Raw genomic sequence first — 21,236 nt, forward strand, 5'->3', positions numbered from 1 at the left:
AACAGAAATCATGCTCCGGCGGCGCGGCAGCAGCAGGAGGCCCCATTAGCTAAAGTGGTGCTTCAGGTTAAGAACAGTTTCAGGTTAAGAACGGACCTCCAGAACGAATTAAGTTCTTAACCCGAGGTACCACTGTATAATATACCATTACTCAATAGCCATAGAGTTACTCTATGACATTAAAAAATAACAAATAAAAGTGACCAAATTGGGTAGGCAAGGAGGCAAAAATCACTAGTTCACTATTTGGGTAGATTTTTATTAAGCCCTGCTAGAGAATAAATAATGGACTATACTACTTGAATAACAGATGTTTTCATGCATGTAACACATACAATAGTGCTGGCTTATGTTTTTTGTTAGGACATGTTGAGAAGAGGTATTTGGCAATAATAACATGAACAGCTTCAAAAATCGCAGCACAAATTCTCTCTGCTGTTAAGGCTTTTTTATATTTCCTTTATACAATATCAAATATTATTATTATTCTATTCTTCTTAAATCTTGCTTTGACTTTCAGTGTGCCAAATATGTAAATTCTGGGAACAATACAACTGCCAATAAATAGCATTAATCATTTATAATTAGCCATTTTAAAAACAAAAAATACCCCACATCATTTTTTTTTTTTGCTGTTTGTGCAAAGCCATGTAGATGAGTCTTAAGATTTCTAGAAGAGAGCAGCAGAAATTTAACTCATCTAAACATATTCAGTGCAAATGCCAATCTAGTCCCAAAGTTGTGGTACTGCAGTGTATGCCAAAACCCACCCAACAGCTGCCTTGAATAAGCCCTGAGAACTGGGTAAAAGCTACCATGCTCTTGCACAGCTCTCATCCATCCTTTTTAGTGGGGTGCATGTACGGGAATTTCCCGATGGGTTGTGCCCTAAGGCAGAATGATCCAAATAAAACATATGGCCAAACAAATGTGTAAACGGGTGAATACTATGATGATGTTTAAGACCAATTTCATCTAATATGCAGATACTGCACTACTAGACCATTTTCCAGGTTATTTTTGGGCTGAACAAGGAGGCTTCTGGGTGAGAACTCACAATAACTGTACTACAATGGCCAAAGAGGAACTAGTTGGTATAATATAAATCAATCCAATTGTTAAAAAAATTAAATAGTCTAATCAACACTGAAAAGTGTTTATTTACAGTTTCTCGGTGACACCAGTGTATAGCCACGCAATCAAAAGTATAGTTTGCTTGTTTTTTTTTAAATAAAGGCAGCTGCCTACCCAACCCTCATTCAAAATGTTGGATATTTATAAGTACATGGTCTTTTCTTAGCATCAATTTAACGAAGGGGATCGATCTGTGGTCCAGAGTAGTTCTATGTATGGCCATTTAGTCTGCAAACAGCGCTTGACTGGAGTATCATCAGTTTGTAGCATTGGGTCTTCAAAGCCCATAATCACTGCTGTGCCTTCGACGTACATGACCTGTGAAAATGTAATTATCTTATTTAATCTCCTGTTCCAAAGAAATACCATGTTATTTTAAAGACCAAAAACTAAGCCATTCTATTTTTAAAAGATCACTTCGAGAGCAAAGGTTCAAATAGATACCTCCTGGTATGCCCCACAGAGGAACTTACGGTCTTCAAATAAAAACATCTTGAAGGTCCCAGGCCTCAGAGAGGTTAGGCTGGCCTCAACTAGAGCCAAGGCTTTTTCAGCTGCGGCTCCAACCTGGTGGAACGCTCTGTCACAAGAGACTAGGGCCCTGCAAGACTTGACATCTTTCCGCAGGGCCTGCAAGACAGAGCTGTTCCACCAGGCCTTTGGTCAGGGTGCAGCCTGACTCCCTCCTTTGGCAATCTTTACAAAACTTTAGTTATGGTTGCCATCAATTTTCAATTTGATCTTAATTAATTTTTTATAATGTTTTATAATGTTGCACTATTTTAGTGTTGTTAGCCGCCCTGAGCCCGGCTTAGGCTGGGGAGGGCGGGATATAAATAAAATTTATTATTATTATTATTATTATTATTATTATTATTATTATTATTATTATATCTTCTGCACCTTATTAACAAGATGAAATGAAACACTCATAGAACTCTTACATTTTTGTGCCATACTACACATGTTCACTGGGACGCGGGTGGCGCTGTGGGTAAAAGCCTCAGTGCCTAGGGCTTGCCAATCGAAAGGTTGGCGGTTCGAAACCCCGTGGCGGGGTGCGCTCCCATTGTTTGGTCCTAGCGCCTGCCAACCTAGCAGTTCGAAAGCACTCCCGGGTGCAAGTAGATAAATAGGGACCGCTTACTAGCGGGAAGGTAAACGGCATTCCGTGTGCGGCTCTGGCTCGCCAGAGCAGTGATGTCACGCTGGCCACGTGACCTGGAAGTGTCTCCGGACAGCGCTGGCCCCCGGCCTCTTGAGTGAGATGGGCGCACAACCCTAGAGTCTGTCAAGACTGGCCCGTACGGGCAGGGGTACCTTTACCTTTACACATGTTCACTATTAACCAGAAACATGCATGAAGAAAGGATATAAGAGGGACTCTAGAACCAGCTTGGTCTTTAGTTAGTCTCTTCTGGGGTGACGGAACATGGGGCCTTGAGGACAGGCTGTAGGGAAGGAAGAGAGACCTAAACTCTTAGTCCTTGCGTCTGACTGAGACTGCTCTGGTGCCAACATGCAGAGGCAGCATGTGGAATTCTCCACCTCCATTAATTTTGGAATGAGCAGGTAAGGAGTCTTTAAAAAAAAACCCAACACAGTTGTGCACATCTCAGGGATCCACCTAAATCTGCAGAAATCTCCCTGGGCCTGTTTTTTCACTCAGTGCGCCTACACAGGGAACACTACATAGTTTACAATATAAGATGGGATGGGAACCATATCTCTAGGCACCTAAACTGAAATGGGTGAGAAAACCCCACAGCGATGGACACAGAACAGATTATTCCATAAAATAAAAGCTAGTTCCGTAATAATTTATATTCTAAATAAAGCAAAGCTGGAAAATTGTTTTAGTGATTAGTGCAACAACTGCCTAGTACCCTCCCCCAACTCCTTTCTTGACATTTTGAAGCAGTTATTAAAAATTTCATGATAATTCTAAATTCGCTTATTTGGTGGAGAGAACTGGTGACAAAACGCTGACATTTCCAAATGCCTCCGTAATCATTTGCATTTCCGTAGTTTTCTATTTGTTCTTTTTTTCCTAAGAACATGTGTCACCAGCCAAATGGTAAGTGATGGTTTTATCACACTGTGGACTGCCCACTTAGAAATAGGCTGAACCCAACTTATTTCCATGGGATATCTGCTATAACAGGCAGCTGCCTAATTAGGTGTATGAGAAGTCACTGCTGCCATACCTTTTCATTGTAATTAGATTGCTTCAATCCATTGTAGTGGTATACAGTGAATGATTCTTGAACCTTGGACTCCTAAGAGAACATACAAGACAGTCACTTTCAAGCCATAGGTTAATATCATTGAAGGTATTTGTTCCCTTTCTCCACTTTGAATGAAACAAGAAACTATAGTTAATGGGAGAGTTCCTGGTTTCTTTGCTGGCTTATGAAGGGAGGACTGAAGCAGCTGCATGAAGAGGCTGCACGCGTGGATATATGGATCATTCCTAGCTTGACTTATTAAGCCAAGATACGATCGTCCAAATGCAGCCATAATGTATATTAACTACAGAATGGTGAATGCATCACTGACCCACATTTGTTTTAAAATGCCCTATTGCAAGAATAGAAAGGAGGAGTTACTTTACCTGTTCAGGGAAAAATTCTTGAAGAAAGGGACCTAGTAATATGATTCCTAGTCCTTCTGGATCTAATTTGGTTTTCATGAGATTTACACTAAGATAAGATGAACAACACAAAAATATCAGTGTGGTGCATTCATATTCTTGCATGACTAAGCTCTATGGTTCTACAACACTTTTAAATGCCAAAAACAATCAGGCTGTTGTATTTAGAATCCTAATAGCAATTGCAAAAGAATGGCATCTGGTTGCCAAATAAAAGAGTTATTTTTAAACCAAAGTAATCTTATTTAAAATCAATGTAACAACAACAATTGACACACTACGCCTTATTAGGTAAAGCTTTCAGAAAAAGTACACTGTCTTAATTCCTTGGATTTTGCAGCAGAAGAGAGTGAAGATAAGTCTTGAGCATTAACACACACATCATCTTTCTAACTGTCCTGAGAAGACCCACCCTTGTTTTATCTATTTGACAGGCCACAATGAACGGAATTCAGCACGTACAGATGGGGGATTTGTAGCCCTCTAGATGTTGCTAGACTACAGCTCCTATAATCACTAACAACTGACCATTATGGCTGAGGCCAGTGAGAGTCCAACAGCACAGAGGGCTACAAGTTCCCCATCCCTGCACTAAAATAGACTGAGGAAAGAACACTGTATTTACATAGTATATTTTACATTCATCTTTGATACAATGTTACATTCATGCTGAGAAGGAAATAACCTAGCACTTCTCCATTCATGTGAATGAAAATCTCTCTCTCTAAAACTAGTCTTGAATTTGTATGTAAGCACCTTGCTCCTTACACTTACAGCTGATACATATTAAATTAGTTGTGTACGCTGTAGCAAAAAACAACAACCATTTAGGTGGAATTTCATCCTGGCAAAGGTTTTCTAAACAGTGATCTAAAACAGCTGCCAATTTGTTCTTACTATTCCGGATCTGATACAAGGTCCAAAGCCTTCATTACATCTTCTAGAAGACTGTCTGGTATAAAACCATTATCTGAAAAAATAAGGAAATGTCATTAGCATGAACCAGCAGGTGTCCAAGAATTAAAAATATTTATATGGGCCGATTAATACTGCCTATTCTGAAATGGGAAGTAATGTGCATTTCTCTAAATATAGATATGAAAAAGCAGACTTTGAAAATGCAATTTCTTGGAAATAACTACTTCTCTAATGATTTTCAGGGCATTGTAACTTGCAGTTGCAATTTTAACCAAGCATAGCAATGCATTTACTTTTAGAATGAGAGAACTACATTCCTGCAAGAGAGCACAACAAACAATGCAACGTTTCATTTAATGAGCCAAGCTATACCAGTGCCAAACACCATAAGAAATGAGAAAGCGTGAATAAAACTATCTATTTGATACTAAATTCGTGCAATTTATATTCTCTGTGGAGTAAAAGGGATAACTGATAGTATCTGAATGCTTTTAAAGCATTATTTTTACTGTCATTTGAAAACATATTGTGAACTTGTCAGAGAGTGTTTTTTTCTATCATCATGTCATAATGCATACTCTTTTATTGGTCACTAAGAGCAAGAATTTCTCTATTTTATGCCTACTTTAAATCATCCGATTGTCCTAATTTGGCACTTTAACATTTAAGAGTGAACTCATTTGCATTTGGTTACAAGCATACATAGGATCATACTACATATCTTACCTTCAGGGTCATACGTTTGAAAGACTCGTCTGGCTTGTTCTGAGGGAGCTTCAGGAGCAACAAGAGCTAAATCCTTAAGAGAGAATTCCACAAGATTAAATACATCACTGGAAAAATGATGAAAAGCAATAAACACAAACAATGAAATGCAAAATCTCATCTTCATAAATGAAACATCTGGGAAAGTGAGGCATATGTTTGTTTGTTTTATTACTAATAGAAATTGGTAATTAATAATCAACCCTAGTGAACAGCAGGACCAAGCCATAGTAGTAGTAAAAGATGTTCCAGTAAAGTGAAAGGCCAAAATGGTTCAGTTCAGACACAACAGCAAACAATAGTTAAGAAAGCTCTATTACAGTTTTAAATCATGTCCAAGTTGATAAACCATTGTTTACAATATAGTGACAAACAAAAATCACAAATCATAATTTGAAATAACTTTGCAGAAACATGGTTTGGCACAGTATCAATTGACCAACCATAATTGTGGCTGTTTCTCTACCATCAGGGCTGAATGCGTGTACAGACTAGTGTGCTGAGCGGATAAGCAGTTCTAAAGCATGGCTGGCCATCTAGATCAGGGGTCAGCAAACTTTTAGCAGGGGGCCAGTTCACTGTCCCTCAGACCTTGTGAGGGGACAGACTATATTTTGGGGGAAAGAATGAATGAATTCCTATGCCCCACAAATAACTCAGAGATGCATTTTAAATAAAAGCACACATTCTACTCATGTAGAAACACCAGGCAAGCCCCACAAATAACCCAGAGATGCATTTTAAATAAAAGGACACATTCTACTCATGTAAAAACACGCTGATTCCCGGACCGTCTGCAGGCCAGATTTAGAAGGCGATTGGGCTGCATCCAGCCCCCGGGCCTTAGTTTGCCTACCCATGATCTAGATTGTTATTTGTGCAAACTATGGTGTGACACTGAGCTACTGTATGCTTTCAGCACCAGAAACAGTGCATAAAGGGACTTCCTGGGTTATACAAAACAATAAAGAAAGCAATGATTACATATCTCACAAAGCAGTGCACCCACCCACACATAAACTGTACTGCTATTTCAATTTTAGGTCTAGGGGCACTCAAATTTGAGTGCTTTGGATTTTTTTCAATCAAACAGTTCTCATGAGTTGAATGGTTAGATGCTCCTTTTCTCCCAATTCCTTCCCCGTCCCCCTCCTTTCCTCTAGTCCCACTGCCAAATTTCAGTGGTTATTATAAGCATTACGATGGGCAAAGGGGGAAAGTATAATTCTTTCTTCCCAATCCTAAACTGATAATTGAGATAGAGAAAGAAGCAGCAAAGGTCTGGGGATGGTAGCTACTCCAAGAAAACACTGGGGAAGGTCTAGGTAGGGAAGAAGCAGACCTGGCAGTGATCCTTGCTCTGTCAAAAGCAACAGCCTCAGTGATTTATGGGGTAAGTGCGGAGCTCAACAAAAAGGCTCTACCACACTTCCTTGTCTTATTATGGAGGCTCCTGCTTCAGATACAAGTGGAATAGGCTGCTTCTGCAATCCTGTCTCATGCTATGCTTATTCTGCACCAAACATGCTCCACACCCCAATCAGAAAGTACAGCTTTAATTTTTGCAACATTTGTATTTTGTAAAAAGCAAGCAATTCATTCACTTTGGGCAGCAACACTTATTTAAAAAACAAAATATCCCAAAAATGAACTTCATCTGCCAAGCATTTACAACTTCTGCCAAACACAAGCACCCAGGCCTTGCAAAACTGTTGTCTAACAACATCCCAACCCCCAAATCTTCCATAGAAGGAAATCCTATCAGTAGTTTACCAAGCATTGTTCAAGAACACCATGTCCTAAAGGCGAAGAGGTTCATGTTTTACCCTTTGGACTTTGTAATATTCCTGCCCAAAACCATTTTGCTGTATTTTTAAATGCTATTCTGATAACACAAATTTATTTTAGAATCTCATGTTTACCCTTGGAGGCAAACACACACCGTTAGTACATTGTAAAAAAATCTCAGCCGCTTTTGTTCTCAAAAATCAAAAACAGCACATACAATCTCTGTAATAACTGCAGAGCTGATAAACATCATTTAAAAAATATATCACTATTTTTTTTAAAACTTTCTAAATACCATTGCTCTAAAAACAGTACATAGCTGTGGACAGATGCTGTCATTAAACTAGATAAAAGACAGGTCATATTAAGTTTAAATACCCTAAGAAGGAACAATATGGGCATAGACTAGCACAGAGGTTTTCAGCCTTTTGGGGTCCACCTCTCCCTTGACCAACTACATTCTTTCTGTGGCACACTGTGGGGCTCAGGAGCCCAGTTATGCTACCCCTTGCCTGCAGAGCAGCCTCTCACGCTTTCCCAAGAGCCTCCTCTCCTTGGGAGTCCTCCAGGCAGCTGCTGCCCCCCCCCCCAAAGAGAGGTGTCTCCCAGAAGCAGCATTCGCCTGTGGAGCTTATAGCCAGCACTGCTGCAACAAACGGCTGTGCAAGCCTTTGGGAGGCAGAGACATGAGAGGGCATCAGAGGAGGGAGGGACAGAGGCCTGTGTTGCCTGCCACACCCCCGACCATCATTCAAGGCCACAGCACACTGGTTGTAAACCACTGGACTAGCAGACTGCTTAAAATTCTTAAGATCCAGAACCATTTAGGACCAATGTCTGTCAGCTGCACACTCTATCCTCAACACAGAGTCTTCCACCTACATCCTAAATTTGAATTAGGCAGGGATGGTAGAACAATTGTGAACAGCAACATAGAATCATAGAATTGCAGAGCTGGAAGGAACCATGAGGGTCATCTAGTCCAACCCCTTTTGCCCAGTGTGGGGCTCATACCTACAACCCTGAAATTAAGAGTCTCATGCTCTACCGACTGAGCTGTACAGAGGTACAAGATACTGCACAAGTTGTAAGACTTTCCAAATCCAGCAGAGCTAATGCTATGCCAGAGTCATCACGAGGCTGAAAAATTATATTTAAATTACAGCTTGCCTTCCAATAAAACTTAAGGCATGAAGATCACATCCACTGATTTTGCTTTAAGCAGGTGCTATTCCCAACAGGCGGGCTCCTAAACCATTTGACGCAGTTTTAAAGAAGCAAATATTTCCGCAAATTATAGCACGTTTTCATTTTGTAAGAATTACTATTTCTTGTTTACTGGATTTTTTGGAGGACACAGCAACACAGCATTAATTATATTATCAATTTGCTAAGTTCTTATTCTTCTGTTGGCTTAAAGTAAGTTACAAATTTAAAACAACAATAACATGTAAAGATATTATGTCAGTAAATGCATACTTTTGCATTATAAAAGTTACCTCGTAACAGTATTTAACAATTACATTATGCTACACTCAAGGCACAGTAGCTCAAATTGGTTATACATGTATAATATATACTTCTTCAAATACACTAGTGACTTAAGACATCTTGACTATTAATTTAAAACTCATGCATTTATTTATGGGCTTAGCTCATGGTCATAAGATATCAGTGTTAGTGGTTTGCTAGATTGTCCTTGATTCAGCAAAGGTGAAATGTGTGAGGGTCATCATTCTTAACTGGGACTTATGCATGAAAAAGGATGCTGGAAACATTCTGGGCAATATCCAAGTTGCTCAATCCCATAATAGACCATGGAAATTAATATTACTTAAGTCCATTGATTTCATTGGATTGGACTCTGTTTACACCAAGTTTCAGAACAAAATCAAGATATTTTTATTTGAAAGTATTTTGCCTGATGTGTAAACAGAGCTTCCAAAATTCATGACTTCCTCCTCCCAAAGTAGCACTGATCTAATCTAGTGCTAAAAAACAAGAGAAAGATTCAGCAATTCTGGATGTATTGGTGTGTCTTGGCAGTAAGATTTAAAGAGTCTTTAGAATGGTCTTACACATCCTTCTTGTCAGGAACTGCTGTCTTAAGGAAAAATCAAAAGCATTCATATGTGTCTATACAAAGATCTTCATCTCCACACAAAGGAGACAATTAAGAGAATGCAAAACAAGCTTATCACAGCTTCAAAGAGGAGTATGAAATGGATTTGCAAGGGTATTAATTGCACTTGTAAAGAAGGAAACTGAATGCTGTATCCAAGGTTATATGCAGTGTAGGTGGGCAGGCAGCAGCTGTCACATGCATTACTGTTTGTGCAATAATCAAACAGCTAACAGAAGACAAACTGATTTTAGTAAAGCTTTGTCATCCATGTAATTGTATCAGTGCCGGCATTACTATTAGACGTATGTTAAGGTATTTAAACCTCAGCTGGAAAGCACGCAGCAGGGAACACAAATCCAAATTAAAGTCCAAAGACTAATGCTTCATTCATACTCAGGAGTACGGTGGGATCTGAACAGCTTTGTCAAGTATTTGCTACCAGTTGCTGCATCTTGTGCTGCATTAGAGGCTATACTGGACACCAACCAATTTTTGAGATGGGTGGCAGAGCTACAGTGTGCACATAAAAAGAACACATAGTTCTTTGGATCCTAACCATATATACAGTAATGAATCTACAGAGACCAGAGAAGGACACAACCACCTCCATTTTCAAGTGGTAGTCTCTCAAAAAAAGAGTGTATCACAAGCCTTTTCTCTTTCTATAGATTGACCCTTATTTAAATAAGCTAAAAAATACAGGCTAGTCATAGACATGAAGTGGTATTCAGTAATTAGTTAATATACAATGCATTGCAATGTAATTCAAGAACTATGGGATATATGCCTAAACACCACAAATAAAACCCATTTTAGAACTGTGCTTTTGTTGGGTTTTTTTTGCTCTTCAGTTAAAATGCTTCCAGGCACTGAATTATGTTAAAATAGAATGTGCCAATTTGTGTGTGTGTGTGTTTTTCTGGGAGTGCCTTATGTCTCTTCTATGAAGTTGCATTTCTTACAAAAGAGAATTGGATTCTGCATAACTGATTTCAGCACTCTATTTTTTTTTTTTGCTAACTAACCTTGTCAGCATAGACTTTAAATATGGTAGTCCGAAAGGTCACTGTTCATGGCTGAACGTAGACCATTAAAAGGTAATTGTATATACCTCTAGGTGGTAGAACAAATTATTTCCTTTAGGGTAGGGGAGGGGTCTATCAGCTTTTCTTCAAGATTTTAGCAGCAAAGTGTAAAATCACAGAAAAATGTTTTTTATGTTATGTAGGTATAGAACACTAAAGTGCTGAAATACAAATATTCAAAAAGTATGAGAAATCATGTTTTATAACTAAAGATATACTAATCTTTCTTCATATTATAGTCTCTTTAAAATTACAGGGTCAAGCAATGTAATCATTAACATCAAACACTGAAGTTAACCATTAGAATATTTCTGTGCTGCCTTTGTTTTACCTCCAATTTTAACATGATATTGCAGATTACTGCAACAAAGTACTGTGAGCCAATAACAATGTACTTAGATCTTATTTAGTGTTGTCTGAAAACAACATGCCCATTATCAGCTTTGACTAAAAAATGTGCAACATCTCCAGTGCTAAAAAAATAATTAAAGTTTCTCTGGTCCTTTTGCAAGTTTGGGAGCACTCTTGAGACAAGCGCACACACATCCTTCTTAGTCAGACATAGAACAGACATAGGCAAACTCCGACCCTCCAGATGTTTGGGACTACAATTCCCATCATCCCTAGCTAACAGGACCAGTGGTCAGGGATCATGGGAATTGTAGTCCCAAACGTCTGGAGGGCCTGAGTTTGCCTATGCCTGTTCTTAGTATTAATAAATATTCCAACTATTATCTTGAATTCCCTAGCTTCCACCTCCCCAAATACCCCTGTTCTTGGATGCTTTCCTACATTGTCATTTTTGAAAAATCCACACAGATCCTGCAGTTTCACACTTCTCCAGAAGTTAGCTGTAACACAGAATTCATGCTGAATAACTCATCTAAGTCCAGAAAGCAGGAGGAAAATGTCATCCTTTCCATTCACCAAAGATCAGTGGAATGCAGCTGCAGCACACCCCATCCCTTGTTTTGATGAAGTTTCAGGACCAGAGAAAAATGTATTACTTCCACACTTGGTAAGACATAGATTGCAATGCTCAATACATAGCTTTGCACAAATAGCCATGTATGGTAATAGTTTTAGCCAAGCAGAAGGGTCTTTGGGACTTGATTTCTAACTACTCAGAAAAACTCAAGAAGATCCTGAAGATGAGTTGTTTTCAACCATAATACTGACTGAGTAGTTTGCTTAAGACAATCTCAGAAATCCAGTATGTTTTCATGTAACATGCATGCCAATAAATTATTTTAAACCTTCGGTGCTGTGTAAGAAGAGTATACTGTAGAAAATATTTGAACTGTAGACTTAAAATAAGATGTATTTGACCTAGGGTGATGAAATGAAACAAAAGAAAGGAATCCTACCTTGGCAAAAAAGACTGTGAGATGAGTTTCACTGCCAAGTACCCAAATAGGGAACTTTGGGGACTTCAAATAGGAGCCAACCTAAAATGAAAAGAAAAAATATGTAGCAAGTTCATAACCTAACACCATACAACATTTTGTCCTCAAATATTGCAGTGTACGCTGGGCTAATAGTACCCTGCAACAGAATAGCTCTGCACCCCGAGAAAATAAAAAACAGACATGGTTTGGCTAATTAAACCATCTATGACCTTTTAAACTCTGTGTGGGGTATTGTTATTGTTTGTTACTGTTGAATGTCTTTTTCTATTTTAAACTGTCCTGTGATCCTCCAATGAGGGGTGGTACAGGAATTTAACAAATAATAATGCTGCTGCTTATTTTCTATTCCAAAATCCAGGTCAGGTTTCCCCATATGTATGAAGGAGCTTGGTATGAAAGGACTAAAAGAGGAGGCAGTTACAAAAATTGGTGAAAGCTAGCTATGTACAGTATTCATCACTGTGACCTCTGATTCCTAGATACTGTGTTTGGATCCTGCTTTACCAGACAAAACTGCAAGGTTCACTCTACCATTCTAATAACTATCATCATGAACACCACCATCTTTATGAATAATAACCAACATGAAACTGAATACTTTTTAAAAAAAGTAAAATCAGAATTGGCCACTGTGAGAACAGGATGCTGGAATAGATGGGCCACTGACTGGATTCAGCAGACTACTCTTATGTCCTTAATTATCAGGATGAATTCTGTATTATACTGAATGCTGTACCGCAAATACATGTGCAAAAACTAAATTTATTGTTTTTTTTTAATGCACGAAATAAGAAAGTTTCAGAGCTGAACAAGTGCATGAGTGATCCTCAGAGGGACAAATCAGTGTGGATGCTTCAGTAAAGTATCAAATATATTGGGTATAATTCCTGCACCTGCAGGATTCCTATAGCTCTGTTTTCCCATCTTCCCCTGCTTACAAGGGCCCATTAAGAGTGAATGGTATGTTCGGAGCAAATTATTAATGGTTTGAAACAAAATTTATACTGAGCCAAGAGGGAAAGCTGGTATACATGAATTTCTTAACTATGTAAATAACTTTTCATAGGCAAGGGGAGGTGAAAAAACAGGCATTCATTGATCCTATGAGAATTCTGGCTTAGGTGGACTAGATTGTGCCTTTTAGATTCTTGTGACAGGAGAGGGAAGCGAAAGACAGACATAACTTGTAACTCTGAATAAGCTAAGTTTCTTCATTTCTTACTCATTAGCAAGACAGATGACTTTGCTGTTGCTAAAAAAAGGTGATTCAAAAAAAGTTTTTAAACTTGAGATTTGAAAAATTTAGATGACATATGCTTCATCTGTGATTTCTCTTCAACAGTTAAAGGCTGAAGTTGAAATACCAAGTTTTCAAAGGAATTTCTTTCTGGAGTTAACACCAGCCATGCTTTTACCTAAGGAGCGATATCCAATTAAGTCATACTGAGACAAATACCTACAGAAAGAAATTGACTTCAATTATTTCAATGGGTCTACTCTTAGGTCTGAATAACACAGCATATCACCCAATGACTATGAACTATCTTACCTTACAGTATCTTAGAGATTCCATAAGTGTCAAAAAACCAACAGTTGCTTGTTTATGTATTCCAAGTAGTTCTGAAGAGAAATAGAACTCTGTATTAGACTGCAAAATTGGAGTCATGCTACAGTTTCCTTCTTAAAGCATGCCATGAAACTTTGGCCTAAAATCATGTAACAGAGCACATAAAAAGTAGGCAGAGAAATAAGGGTGCAATCCTATTACTAAAATCCTCTGACTGAATAGACCTTGGAAGTGACAAAACTACTGAATGACTCATGGAGAGCAAATCATGTTGATGGAATGAGATATCCACCCCCAGAATGATGGTGGAAGGCTAGAGACAGAGGCCAAAGCATGGTGGTGGCATTCTTGGCCCAAGCCCCATTACAAATTTTCAAGAGTAACTTATCATGGAAATCAAGTCATAACAACAGAACAAAAAACTGATAAACACATACAATATAATAATTCTTTCTCTCTTTTGTTTACAAGAAGCTTTTTGTTTTAAACAAAGCAAATGATGCCAAATATATGATAAACTCTTAAAAGCAAACAATGCTAAGAACTAGAACATCCTTCTCAATGGGCTTTTTCTTTCCATTGCCAACTTGTCCTCTGTGCAGAAAATTTTGAAGAAAATAGGCTTGTAAAAAGGCCACTCTAAGAAAAACTGAAAACACAGTTGGTGTACTACAAATTTATCTGAACTCAAGAGCATGCTGTTGACATATCAGCAAACTCTGCCCCAAGCCTGCCTGCTTAACTTGAGGCAAACTCCTCCTCTCCCCCAGTCCTTTTTGCATTCTGTAAGGGAGAGTTATAAAACATCTCAAGAAAGGTGAACACATGTTGCCTGGACCAGTGGTTCCCCAAACCTCCCCCCTCCCACTACGAACCACTTGAAAATCAGTACTTTTGTTTATTATTATTAATATTTCTTTAATTGATTAATTAATCAAAATTGAGTGGGCTACTTTTTATGAAATAACAAATAAAATATAACCACCAAACTGAGTTATTCTAGTTCTTAATCTGTCAAAGGAATTAATAAGGAATAAATTTGTGTGTGGTTAAAATATAAGAATATTCTTTGAACAGGGAATGGAAATTGGCTATAGATCTGGGGAAATTACTCATTATCTCAAAATGGGGGGGGGGGGATAAGAACAATAGAAAAGAAGAGGAAGTACCAATATTTAGTGTGTTGGCAGAAGAAATGGAGATGTTTTTGAGTAAAGAACTGAATGATGTTGAGGAATGAATGTGAACTCTTAAAGTTATTTTCTTAGTAAATAAAAAGGAGAGTAAACATGTACCTGGAATGCTCACAGGGATATAATTTTAGAGAAGGGTCAAACAGAAGCAGAAAAACAAGTTGGCAAGGAAAGGGTTAAGAATCACCCAAGAGTACTTTTTGTTTGTTTCTTTGTTTAAAAGAGTGGCCTTTGGGGCTTCATTGCAGACTTTTGTGGGTAACATACAATTTGATTTTTAGCCACTTTTGCCCAAGGAATACATTAGTACCCAATCAGGTAAGTACTACAGACCCCATTTTTCAAAAGCCAAGCCATGTGAATGATGCCATGAAATTCTGGGTGGGTTGCACAGACTTCCTGGGGTCTGCAGACCACCAGTTGGGAACCACTGCATTACTGTATTGTATCTAGGCTTTATCTGAACATTACAGAAAAAAGTCAGGATTATCAGCAACTCTATACCGATTTTCTTCATTTTAATCTTGAAATTCTGGAAAGACGAAACAAACTACAGCTTCAAGTTTCCTCATCCTTTTTCAGTGATTCATTTATAACCAAATGGCTATATATGGCAATATACTAGGGACAAACACTCTGTGGGCAAACAGATCAGATTGGGTGGGGTGGGGGGAGTGACATGGGGATTAAATTAGTGAACATTTTACATGTATTTATTTTTCATTCTACTAAGAGCATAGTTCTAGATTCAAGGAAGAATTCTATCAAGTTTCTTATAAGCACATTGCCAAAGAGCTTGATTACATGAAACCACTACCAGCCTTCCTATTTCAAGATATAAATGCTTATTAAATGGGAGACAAAGGCACTGCATAGCTATCCCACAGTAAATACCTTGTGCAATGTCTTTCATAGCAACTAGATTGATTTTGGAGAAGTTTACCCACATTCTAAACTCCTATTTTTCTTCCTTAGGACCTACTGCCACCTTGTGGTAAACTAAAGAGTACAAGTTTCCTTGTGCTGTACAGACACTTCAGGTTACAGGCGCCACTAACCCAGAAATAGTACCTCGGATTAAGAACTTTGCTTCAAGATGAGAACAGACATTGCGCAGCGGCGGCGGGGCGGCGGCAGGAGGCCCCATTAGCTAAAGTGGTACCTCAGGTTAAGAACAGTTTCAGGTTAAGAACAGACCCCCAGAACGAATTACGTTCTTAACCCGAGGTACCACTGTACACAGTACTGGCAATTAGCTAACATGGGCTAATGCGAACTCCTGACACCCCAGACTCCTTGAATAAATTTATTAAAGCCCAGCACTCAAATCTCATAGAACTTAGTGGGGAGGTAGTTTACCAAAAACGAATGACTAGAATTTTGCAGTCAAGTAGCATTTTAAAGTGGAGTAATATGTCAATATTCATAAATAGACAAAAAGAAACACAAGCATTCGTATAAAGCCGTAGCTTTAGTTTGTAAGAACTATATACAATTCAAATGCAAAACATTTAGTATATCTCTTGATGCTGCACCACAGCAAAGTCATATCAAGTACAAACTTACTCATTCCTGAGCATTCCCTGTCTCCATCCCAGACGTTAGATACTGCATGCCCCGTCAACAGGAGGTTAATTAAGCTTTGGCTTAATATGAAGAAAACAAGCTTTTAGATTTGCAATTTGCATTCACATTTTTCTAAACAAATTAATTTTGATGGCACTACAACTTTTTTCTTGAAAAGCACATAGGGAGATAAAGCAAGCTACAACATGCACTTAACTTTTTTCAGAAGGTCTTGGTTCAATTTCAGTTCATCTGTTATAAAATCATACCTCCAACACAACGGGTGCTAACAATATGAGATGCTTCCAGATGAAATGATAAAAAACCAGTCCCACATATTCACCATCAATTCCTTTGTAATTAATAATGGCTGAAACTCTGTTTCTAAAGTATGATTTGTTCAGAAAACAGGCAGTACTTTCCTTAAGGAAAGTATAGGACTAACCAGAGCTTACCTTCCATGACCATACACTGGATCTATTAATGGCTCAGTTGAATCTTCAATTTCATTTTTTATGTTTTCAATGCCCTAGAAAACAGGAACGCTTTCTGGTATATTTACTGGCATAGTGGCCACATCTTCCTGCTAAGAAATATTTTTTTCTTTTAACAAATAACCAACCCTTAACATTTTGTCAACAAACCTAAATATTAGTATCAGGAAAAACTGATACATATGGTTAGTTTGCCCTTCATTTTGACTAACTTGTTCCAACAAGATAAATGAATTGCCTTTCAGGCTGTCACTGAACAAGCAAAGGATTAAACTGGGCATAGGACAGAGGGGCGCATGCAAGTCTTGGCCCCAGTGCTCCTAAGAGAAGCCAGCTGCTGTTTAGATCTTCGTAACATGACCCCCAAAGTCTGAATGAGTTAAAAACCACACACACCATATTTTTTCTGGGTACAGTATAAGACGCCCCCATGTATAATACGACGCCTATTTTTTTTAACCCAAAATTAAGAAATTAAGTTGTTTAGCTTTTTGGGCGGATGGGGAAAGTTACTTCTGCCAATCGCTCACCCGCCTGCCCGCCATTGCTAATCGCTTGCCACAGCCACTGCCGATCGCACACCTCGCCGCAGCTGCCAATTGTCTGCCTGCTCGCTGCTACTAACAGCCCACCCGCCCACTTGCTGCAGCTGCCAATCGCCTGCCCGCCTCACCACGGCTGCCAATCGCTTGCCCAATTGCCACAGCCACAACCAATCGCCAGTAGGCCTTGCCGCAGCCACCAATCACCCCCCAATCACCGCTGCCAATCTCCTGCTTGCTGCTGCTATTAGTTGCACGTCCCCCCTCTGCATTCACTATGCCTATTTTTTTTTAAGCGAAAAGGATCACCTTATACACGGGAAAATACGGCAGTTGTTTTTAATTAAAGGATTTTCACGGTTAACAAGGGTACATGCAACGTCTCTGTTTTCAATTCATAGAGTCCTTTCTACAGGTCAGTAACATTCAGCGTGAGACACTGCTGTCATAGACACTGTGAGGTTGGGGGGTGGGGAGAGTGGGGTAGGGGTAGTGATTCTTCATTCTTTTGCTTAGTGTATGTGCAAAGTTTTTGTGTCAGTGTTTCAGTGATAGGTTCTTTATTTTTCTGTTTGTTTTTGTTCACACGTTCTTGATTTACCGTATTTTTCGCTCTGTAAGACGCACCAGACCACAAGACGCACCTAGTTTTTGGAGGACGAAAACAAGAAAAAAAATATTCTGAATCTCAGAAGCCAGAACAGCAAGAGGGATCGCTGCACAGTGAAAGCAGCAATCCCTCTTGCTGTTCTGGCTTCTGGGATAGCTGTGCAGCCTGCATTCACTCCATAAGACGCACACACATTTCCCCTTACTTTTTAGGAGGGAAAAAGTGAGTCTTATAGAGCAAAAAATACGGAAATTGCTTAGAAGCAGCTCCCACAACTCAAAAAACTGGTAAGCCAGGGTTCCTACTTGCAGGGAGGTTTCACAGCACATTCAGTCAAACAAGCTTAAAACTGCCCTTCAAACCTATGCACTGATCAAAACAAAGATCTAAAAAGCAGCTGGCTTGAGGGCTTCCCCCACCCCATCCATGATTAACAAGTGCCTATACAAAGCTCAAGGTTCTCCCACAGTGTAAAATTAACAGTTTACAGTATTAAAACATCTAATTGCAGATTATGAAACCAAAATGGGAAGATCAGGCCAAACAACAGGAAGTTAATAAATATGCCTGCCTCATGCAGGCACACACATGGTACTGAAGGTGATGGGATGGAAGAAACAAGCACCTTTAATCCCCTTCCTTTTTCTTTTTCTTTTTTTGCTAGTTTAAGAAAACAAACATTTTTAAAAATAGAAACAAACCTTTGTCAGTATCACAGAATACAGAAAAAGCAACACTCCAAATTTGTTTGTCCAGACTGAATACTGATTCCAAACTGCTTCTTTGAAATCAGGAAAGCTTGTGAATGACTGCTTGCTGAAGATTAAAAAGAAAAGTCCATTAGACATGGTACTTGGCTTTTGACAGAGTTCAATTCTGTATTTGTTAGCTGACTAGCAACAAAATGCAAGATAACGTAAGGTGCAACTGAATGCTTAAGGCATGCAATAGTATCTGTGACCAATACATTTACAACACAATTAGCAGCAACTGTCTTAATGGAGAAAAAATAATGGTTATAGCATGTACACAGTACAAGTAGTGTCAATGTGGCAGCACGCGTCACAATTTTAGAAGCCTGGTTTTGATTTTTCACCTGAAAAGTTCTCATACGACAGTGAAAATTGGCAGATGTTAGATTTAGGTCTTCACAACTTTAATGACTACTTAAAATTTTGTTCTTGTTGGTAAAGACACAATGGGCAGATAGTAGCATTTGCCCTTATAAACTTTCTCAAATAGCAAACGCCTGATTAAGCTAATAGCCCCATATTGAACTCAGTTCAGAAAGCTGTAAGTAAAGAAGACTGCATGCCTAATGCTGCGCTTACAGAATGTTCCCTTCTATCACAAACCCCACACATTCAATTGGTAATGTAAGTTCAGGTGCCCTTTCTTCACTCCTCCCTGGAGTCGAATTGTGCAGAGAGAATTCACTTAGATACCTCTCACAGCACAGGCCCATTGACATGTCCTCAAACTGTGAATCACGGATTAGTGGGGATATGGGTCTGTCCAGCTTTCATTCCCAACTTAGCTTTTGAGCATCTGGGAAGTGTAACCTGAGTTCACGTTAAGATAGATACTGCTGAATTGTGGTGATTGAGTAAGAAACTGGATTGCTTAAAACCATGCAGTTTTTTCTAAATACATGTGGCTCACTGGACAATTTTGTATTCAGGCCACTTGAAATGTTCAACCATGACTCTTCTAAGCTAATGCTGAAATTTTAAAATAAACGCCTAAATTAAAGCAGCAACAAAATCATGTTAAAATTACAGATTTGGATAGTCACAGTTGTTTTGATCTTAAAGTAATAGCTTTCTTGAGCCTAATTATCTTTTAAACCTTGATGTTCAATTGCATTAAGTATGAGGCTTACACCTGAAAGAAGTTTTGTTTACTGGGGAACTACAAGATAGTGTATTTTAAGTGTTCCAACATGTTACTTACTGAATTAATGAATGAAATCGCTCAAAGCCAAGCTCTTCGACAGCCAAGGCAGCTATACACAAGAGACACTTTTCAGCACTACACATGGCAAAAAGTGACACAAGAAACACACAGCAAGCTAGAATACTTCCAAGTCTTTCATAATTTAACCCCAGCCCCCACCCTCTTTTGGACCAATTTCCACTTGTATAGTTACATGGCGCAAGCCAATTTAATGTAACCCAGTTAGGTCTCCACAATACAGGTACAAACAATTTAGCAATATTGAGTCTAGACTAGCAAACCATCAGTTCAATAGCCTTGAAAACTTTCAAGTTTTGCATAAATATGACAACCACAGCAAGGAGGTAACCAAGTGCAAGCAAAATGAACACACAATTCTGCTATTTGAGTAAATTTTCCACAAGAGCAAGCGAGTAGTTATACAGATAACTTCAGAGCAGAACCGGTGTTAAGACAGCTGTATTTTCATTCCATTTCTCTCAACACATTTTGCTTCAGAACAAGTAATTAGAAAAATATATTTTAAGCAATGCTCTTTTTAAAGATAACTATCCTCTATTATTCTACTCAAGTATGTGTCAAGTAACCCAACAGTAGGAAAAAATACAGCATTTAGTGCCTTCCTAGGTTCAGACTTTATACCACCTTTCCCTCATCCTCTGTAATTAAATTAGAAGTGGGTTTTTCCTTTACCCAACTGATTCCTTCCCAGTTACCAAGTATTAGTGAAATGGGCTCAGCATAACATCCTACCTGCATGGGAACCACATATATGTTGCTTTGAGTGACATGAGACAGAATATAATATACAGTGGAACCTCAGGTTGCAGACATAATCCATGACAGAGGCACGTCCACAACCCGTAGCTTTTGCATCCTGAAGTGCTGCCTCTGCACAGGTGTGATTTGGCGCTTCTGCACATGCGTGAAGCGTGATTTAGTGCTTTTGTGCATGCACAAGCGGTAAAACCTGGAAGTAAACTGTTCCAGTACTTCCGGATCTTCCGCAGTCTGCAACCCGAAAACACGTAACCTGAAGTGGCCGTAACATGAGGTATGACTGTCATATAAAACGCAACATCTAGGAAAACTAGTGCAGAAACTAATGTTATCTGTATCACTGTATCATCTGTATCTGTATGGGGTCCTAAGGAAAAGGTGATAGCGGCAGCTTCTGCAATTCTTATTACATGACAAGAATGACAAGCCCTCAAAATCAGACTAGCAGGATTCATCTTCTATGGAAGATACCTTTGAACTGTACTAATTAACAATAGTGTCACTTTGGGAAGTGAAGAACACTGAAATTGTTACATACAGCTTTAGTAACAAATGCCTATTCTGGGACATTGATCAGGTACGAACAGCAGGCCTTATTGCAGTGGTTCCCAAACTTTCCCTTCCTCATGGAACACTTGAACGTTGCGGAGA

General features: G+C 38.9%; 1 protein-coding gene across 2 annotated transcripts in view; it reads right to left on the reverse strand.

Moving 5' to 3' along the window:
* Positions 1-238: 238 nt before the first annotated feature.
* Positions 239-21,236, reverse strand: part of MINDY3 (MINDY lysine 48 deubiquitinase 3) — a 33,822-nt gene continuing 12,824 nt past the window's right edge. For both annotated transcript variants that reach the window (XM_083405801.1, XM_083405802.1), the window contains 11 exons: positions 19,803-19,854; positions 18,551-18,665; positions 16,659-16,732; positions 16,204-16,283; positions 13,427-13,497; positions 11,836-11,916; positions 5,432-5,504; positions 4,685-4,757; positions 3,749-3,836; positions 3,342-3,413; positions 239-1,452 (listed from right to left, as the gene is read on the reverse strand). In XM_083405801.1, coding sequence (XP_083261927.1) covers positions 1,303-1,452; positions 3,342-3,413; positions 3,749-3,836; positions 4,685-4,757; positions 5,432-5,504; positions 11,836-11,916; positions 13,427-13,497; positions 16,204-16,283; positions 16,659-16,732; positions 18,551-18,665; positions 19,803-19,854 — 929 coding nt within the window. In that variant the 3' untranslated portion in view covers positions 239-1,302. The remainder of the gene's footprint in view (positions 1,453-3,341; positions 3,414-3,748; positions 3,837-4,684; positions 4,758-5,431; positions 5,505-11,835; positions 11,917-13,426; positions 13,498-16,203; positions 16,284-16,658; positions 16,733-18,550; positions 18,666-19,802; positions 19,855-21,236) is intronic.

This window comes from Podarcis tiliguerta (genome assembly GCF_965153285.1).
Source record: "Podarcis tiliguerta genome assembly, chromosome: 12".
NCBI lineage: Eukaryota > Metazoa > Chordata > Lepidosauria > Squamata > Lacertidae > Podarcis > Podarcis tiliguerta.